Genomic DNA, 1,523 nt, shown 5'->3' on the forward strand with positions numbered 1-1,523 from the left:
ATATATTATAATATACAAGTTAACTTCTGTGTGCTTCCGCCAAGTGTTCTCTCCTCTCCTGCTTTGACCTGGCATGTGTTTGCTCCAGCTAAGTGAGATGAATCGGCATAGTAAACAAACCTCCTGCTCTTCCAGACTTGAGCCAGCGCCGCTGCGCAGCCCCCGTTCAGTGAGCGACCCGGAGATCACGCCACGTCACTGAGCTCCCCCACCCTTCACCTCTGACCTCTCCACCTCCTCCTGCCAACATGACCTCCGAACTGGAGAGCAGCCTGACCTCCATGGACTGGCTCCCGCAGCTCAGCATGAGGGCGGCCATCCAGAAGGGAGACGCAGGATACCACCACCACCACCACCACCACGCGCACCACCACCACGCGCACCAGCACGGGCACCACGTGCACCAGCACGCGCCCGGGCCCGGCAAGAAGGCCGTCCATCTGGACCCGGGTACCACGCTGGACCAGGAGGAGGCGGCGCAGCACAGGGACGGCAAGCCGCCCTACAGCTACGCCAGCCTCATCACCTTCGCCATCAACGGCTCCCCGCGCAAAAGGATGACCCTCAGTGAGATCTACCAGTGGATCTGTGACAACTTCCCCTACTACCGAGAGGCGGGCAGCGGCTGGAAGGTAGGAGGTTAGAGAGAGAGCGACAGAGTATGTAACAGAGGCATAAGCCATTTTCACACACAGATCGCGCAAAATTGCAGTTCAAAAGGCCCGCAAAACCGGCAGCCTCGCCACAGAAATTGCTTTCACACACAGCCAAGCAGCACCGCCACATTCCCGTCCTGGGGTGTGCTTTCAAGTGACATCCACCGCTCCCGGATTGAAAGGCGAGCGGAGGCATTTCCACTCAGCTCCTCGCCCAAATGAATATTTTCATAGGTTAGTGTAGCCTAGGCTACTGTATGATGAACGAATTCATTCAACAACCAAACATCGCTGATGTATGCCAGCCAACGAGGTGCAGCTGCGGTTGTTAAGGATCAAGCTGATAAAGCTGCGCTCGTTAAGGATCAAACTGATACAACACGAAAGTGTTGTCCACATGCATGGTAACAAGGCTTTCAATATTCATCTGATCGACTTTATGCATCACAGACCATCATGTAGTCTATTAGGTAGGCTACAAGGCTAATTCTTATCTTTTGCTTCCAGTTTTTTGTAAAATAAATGATTCCCATCAAGTAGCCTAATTAGGGGCAGTTCTGAAAGACAACGCCCGCATATCAAACAGCTGCAGTCTGCATAACGTTCGTCGGGGGAATAGTATAGGCTATAAATGCACATGACTACTATAACGTTAGTAGTTTTTGTAAGGGAATGCACAAGTGGCTAGCTAGACAGATTGCAGTTCTGGAGCTGGTTTCCAGAGGGAATATCATCAGACCAACTCGCCACAGACAGCTATAGTCCTCTGAAACGTATTATTATATCCGTTAATTTTACCTAGGCTACTAATGTCAACATCGTTTGAGCATAAAGCCTAACCTACTTACAGGCACGGAGCATTCCTCC

General features: G+C 51.7%; 1 protein-coding gene across 1 annotated transcript in view; it reads left to right on the forward strand.

Annotated features, from left to right (window-relative positions):
- Window positions 1-248: 248 nt before the first annotated feature.
- The window catches only part of LOC310781509 (forkhead box protein J3-like), a gene marked incomplete at its 5' end in the record, with an annotated part of 56,268 nt that continues 54,993 nt past the window's right edge, over window positions 249-1,523 (forward strand). Inside the window, one exon of the mRNA XM_083642153.1 lies at window positions 249-632. Within this exon, the coding sequence (XP_083498279.1) occupies window positions 249-632 (384 nt within the window). The remainder of the gene's footprint in view (window positions 633-1,523) is intronic.

This window comes from Poromitra crassiceps (assembly GCF_964638095.1).
Source record: "Poromitra crassiceps genome assembly, chromosome: 8".
NCBI lineage: Eukaryota > Metazoa > Chordata > Actinopteri > Beryciformes > Melamphaidae > Poromitra > Poromitra crassiceps.